The sequence below is a fragment of the Tachysurus fulvidraco genome, chromosome 7 (assembly GCF_022655615.1).
Source record: "Tachysurus fulvidraco isolate hzauxx_2018 chromosome 7, HZAU_PFXX_2.0, whole genome shotgun sequence".
Taxonomy (NCBI): Eukaryota; Metazoa; Chordata; class Actinopteri; order Siluriformes; family Bagridae; genus Tachysurus; species Tachysurus fulvidraco.
In genome coordinates this window covers 30,233,442-30,238,430 of record NC_062524.1, presented here as the reverse complement: position 1 = coordinate 30,238,430, position 4,989 = coordinate 30,233,442, and the positions used below count along the sequence as shown (strand labels likewise).

Genomic DNA, 4,989 nt, shown 5'->3' with positions numbered 1-4,989 from the left:
GTCTTCTGAACAGGTTCTTTATCGGTTCCTCAGCAGCCCAGATGGTGTCTCTGTCCTTCAGAAGCAAGTTGTTCATCTTTGTCTGTGTCAGTTGGTCAAATATTCACCTGAGCACAGGACTCAGTCATGCTGGGTTTATTTATTTATTTATTAATGGTTAATCTATTCATACAGATGAAGCTGTTGTATTTCTGCCCTTTTTTTATTTAAGTAGTTATAAAGCTTGTTTTCTGCTTATTATTATTATTATTATTATTATTATTATTATTATTATTATTATTATTATTTGTTGGTCGTCTGCTTTTATCCACATACTGAACTGATCTATAAAGTGAGTCACCTGTTGAAGACACAAAAAACCTGTATGAGATCTGCAGAGTGTGTTGTGAAGGAGGAGGAAGAGGAGAAGGAAGAGGAAGGTTATTGTCGGTCATTTAACTCATAAACTCACTGTTTTTATTTTATACATTATAGATATAATACTTATGCTGTCACACACACACACACAATGCGTTTTACAGAGTGATGTGTGTGTGTGTGTGTGTGTGTGTGTGTGTGTGTGTGTGTGTGTGTGTGTGTGTGTGTGTGTGTGTGTGTGTGTTACCGGTTTAAGGGGTGTTTGGGCTGAGCACGTGCCCAGAGTCGGTTTGACCGCGAGTTACCCCGCCGCTTAAAGCGGCAACATCCATCGAGCTATAAAAGGATGGAGAGCGAGAAAAACACACACACACAGAGTAGAGACACCTAACGGAGTAGGAGAGAGAACAGTGTGTGTGTGTGTGTGTGTGTGTGTGTGTTTATCTCCTGTGTGAAGGATTTAATCTCCTGCAGACTGTAAACAAGGCTGAAACACTGAAAGGTGAGGCTTTGTGTAACTTTGTGTAGCTTTGTGTAGCGTTGTGTATCTTTGTGAGTGTTGTGTAGCTTTGTGATGTTTGTGATGTTTTTGTAGCTTTGTGATGTTTGATGTTTTTGTAGCTTTGTGAGCTTTGTGTTGTTTGTGTAGCTTTGTGATGTTTGTGTAGCTTTGTGTTGTTTGTGTAGCTTTGTGTTGTTTGTGTAGCTTTGTGTTGTTTGTGTAGCTTTGTGTTGTTTGTGTAGCTTTGTGATGTTTGTGTAGCGTTGTGATGTTTGTGTAGCGTTGTGATGTTTGTGTAGCGTTGTGTTGTTTGTGTAGCGTTGTGATGTTTGTGTAGCGTTGTGATGTTTGTGTAGCTTTGTGTTGTTTGTGTAGCGTTGTGATGTTTGTGTTTTCATGTGCTTACAGAAACCTGGACTGTCTCCTCTCACTGATCACACTGACATTTGTGTGTGTGACACTTTTAGATCTTCAGGTTTAATCAGTTTTATTGGTTCAGGTCTTGGGTCTCAGGTCTCGGGTCTCAGGTCTCAGGTCTCGGGTCTCGGGTCTCGGGTCTCGCACTAGTTCACTATTCTCACAATGACCTTAAATTAAATAAAATATATTTTTGTGTTAAAATGAAGATGTGAAATTAAGAGAACAAAGACAGAGTGGAAGTGAGAATCCGCATGAAATGACCGACAGTAACCTCCTCCTCCCTTTGCTGAGAACACATCAACTCTCTACACACGCACACACACACACACACACACACATATACACATACACATACACAAACAGGCACACACACGTACACACAGGCACACACACACACACATATATATATATATACATACATACACACACATACACACGAAGGCGCACACACACACACATATATACATATACACACACATATACATAAACACACGCACATAAACATATACACATACACACACATACACACATACATTTACATACACACATACATTTACATACACACACATATATTTACATACACACACATACACACACATACACACACTGAATATTAACACACTCAACCAAAATCCATGAATGTTTCCCCCATAAACAATAAGATCTCTTTAACTTCATATGTTCTGCTTATAAACTTTAACAAAATCTGTTCATATGAAGAGATATAAATGTAATGAAGACAAAGAAACTGAGAAAGAATGTATTAAATAAATAAACGTGTGTGTGAGAGAGAGAGAGCGAGAGCGAGAGAGGGAGAGAGACAGAGAGACAGAGGGAGAGGGAGAGAGACACAGAGAGACAGAGAGAGAGGGAGAGAGACAGAGAGAGAGGGAGAGAGTGAGAGAAAGACACAGAGAGACAGAGAGAGAGAGACACAGAGAGACAGAGAGAGAGACACAGAGAGACAGAGAGAGAGACACAGAGAGACAGAGAGAGAGAGACAGAGAGAGACACAGAGAGACAGAGAGAGAGACACAGAGAGAGAGACAGAGAGAGAGACACAGAGAGACAGAGAGAGAGACACAGAGAGACACAGAGAGAGAGAGATGTATAATCAGCTTTAATTAAGTCACTTGTTTATAGGTCACCACGTCGAGTAACAAAACGTCTTTTTATCATTTATTACTAAAGACACTGGTGTAGAAAATGTAGGGGGGAAATGAAGAGAAACACAAGTGAGAACAAAGACAACTGCTGAAAACAAACAGGTGCTTTCATACACACACACACACACACACACTTACTCATACGTGTGTGTGTGTGTGTGTGTGTGTGTGTGTGTGTGTGTGTGTGTGTGTGTGTGTGTGTGTGTGTGTGTGTGTGTGTGTGTGTGTGTGTGTGTGTGTGTGTGTGTGTGTGTGTGGGCAAGTCGTGGCCTAATGGTTAGAGAGTCTGACTCGTAATCCTAAGGTTGTGGGTTCGAGTCTCGGGCCGGCCATGACTGAGGTGCCCTCGAGCAAGGCACCGAACCCCCCGACTGCTCCCCGGCCGCCGCAGCTTAAATGGCTGCTCACTGCTCCGGGTGTGTGTTCACGGTGTGTGTGTGTTCACTGCTGTGTGTGTGTGTGTGTTCACTGCTGTGTGTGTGCACTTTGGATGGGTCAAATGCAGAGAACGAATTCTGAGTATGGTTAGCCATACTTAGCCGTATGTCACGTCACTTTAATGTCACGTGTCACACAATTTAATGTGTGTGTGTATATATGTGTATGTGTGTGTTCTGGTCACTGGTCTCTGAGCCTGTTATATTGACTGATTTGTGTTGACTTTGTGTCACAGTGTGTTCTGTATTTGGATCTTGTCCCTTTGCTTGTGTTGTAAAGTCACAGTGAGATCAGAGTGGCGTGAGATTTGTCCAGCAAATAGGAAGCACTGACATGTTCTGGGCGTCTGGTGCATGAATCTAAAGCTCTTTACATTCAGCAGCTCTCGTGATGTTTTTCAGGTCCAGAGTGGAGTCAGGAGCAGAGAGACGCCGAGGTACGATGGCTTTCTCCACTCAGCTGGGTTTGCTGCTGTGGAAGAACTTCACCTACCGACGGAGACAGACCGTGAGTTTATTCTTTCACTGGGGTTGATTATTTTCCTTTAACAACATGCCCCTGAGTGTTTAATCCCAGACAATGTCTCGGTGGTTAATGCAGAAGTAAACACACCCCATTAACACCGAGAGGTGGTGCAGCAGGGGCTCAGCTTTGGGGTGAAGCTAACAGATGTAGAGAAGCAGCTGGGAACAAACTGATGAATAGAGAATTGTCTCAAACAGCTGATGGGATCAGGAACATCTGAGTCCAGTAAATCTCTGTAAGGCTGGATGTGTTCAAGTAACAGTGAAAAGTAAACGTGACTGGTTTAGGTTGTCATCTGTGTATCAGTGAACTCATTAATATCAGGAATGTTTTAATAAAGAGAAATGGAGTGGAATCTGGAGAAGCTGGAGGCTCTTCATCACTGAGAACATTTTCACTTCACATCAAAGCTTCAGTTCATAAGATACAGTCAATAAGATGAAAAGATTTGTGTTCATTTGAGGATCAAATCTCACACATCTTCATCACAATACACTCAAAAGCTCAAGTTAAAGTGATATTGTGACTGATCACTCATTTATTTATTTATTTATTTATTTATTTATTTATTTATTTATTTATTTATTTATGCATGTATTATGTTCTAGTCCATACTAAAGCAGTGTGATCTACAATCAGCTGTAAGACGAAGCTCATCTTTAAGCACAGGCTCCGACGGAGCAGTGAAGAGTTTGTACTAAATGATAGATACTGAACTCTAGTGTATGAAATAAATGTTTGATCTTCTAAACCCCTAAAATCCTGATGTTTTGTGTCTCAGATCCAGCTGCTGGTCGAGATCATCTGGCCTCTCTTCATCTTCTTCATTCTGATATCTGTGCGACTCCACTATCCTCCGTATGAGCAGCATGAATGTAAGTGACCTTTGGTGCTTGGTCTTGTTCTGAGAAGCACACGGTGTTTGTGGATCTTTCTGAGATCTTGTGCACCATCTGGTTTCAGCTGAACCTGCAGTCACCTGATGTTACACTGAGAATCAACACGTGAACGTTTCTGCAGCTCATTGCGTATAGAATAAGAGCAGATCCTTAATAAGAGATTAATAAAGACACGTGGCGTATCTAAGACACGTGTCTTATATCACTCGAATACCTGAATTCAGAAACAGAGCTTGTTCTCATTCTGATAGTAAACTTATAATAAATATCATTTCTTCTTCTTCTCTGATCATGACGACTCTCACGCTGGTCCAGGTTTAATCTCATCTCCCTTTACTGTTGAATGAACTGTAAGAGTATTTGAGTATAAACAAACTGAATGCCTGAACATCTGGATTTCGTACCCGAGTGAACGAGTTGAACAGGTTCCAGTGTGATCTGTTTGTATTAACCTGAACTTGTAGCTTGAACTTGAGGTGTTTGGATCAATCCACTGTTTGCTTTGTATGGACCTTGGACCGAGTCTTAAAACAGGTCAAGGATGTCAACAAAGCTCCATGAAGAGTTCACAGGAGACTCATTGGCCTGAATAAAACCCGACTCTACTACTGTACATGTGAAATGTGTTCAGTTCTGTGTTCAGTTCTGTGTTCAGTTCTGTGTTCAGACTCCGGCATTAAAA

The 4,989-nt window shown here is 41.4% G+C and overlaps 1 protein-coding gene across 1 annotated transcript in view; it reads left to right on the top strand.

Moving 5' to 3' along the window:
* Nucleotides 1–698: 698 nt before the first annotated feature.
* Nucleotides 699–4,989, top strand: part of abca1a (ATP-binding cassette, sub-family A (ABC1), member 1A) — a 29,696-nt gene continuing 25,405 nt past the window's right edge. The window contains exons 1-3 of the mRNA XM_047815804.1: nucleotides 699–859; nucleotides 3,285–3,390; nucleotides 4,190–4,283. Of these exons, the coding sequence (XP_047671760.1) occupies nucleotides 3,325–3,390; nucleotides 4,190–4,283 (160 nt within the window). The 5' untranslated portion in view covers nucleotides 699–859; nucleotides 3,285–3,324. The remainder of the gene's footprint in view (nucleotides 860–3,284; nucleotides 3,391–4,189; nucleotides 4,284–4,989) is intronic.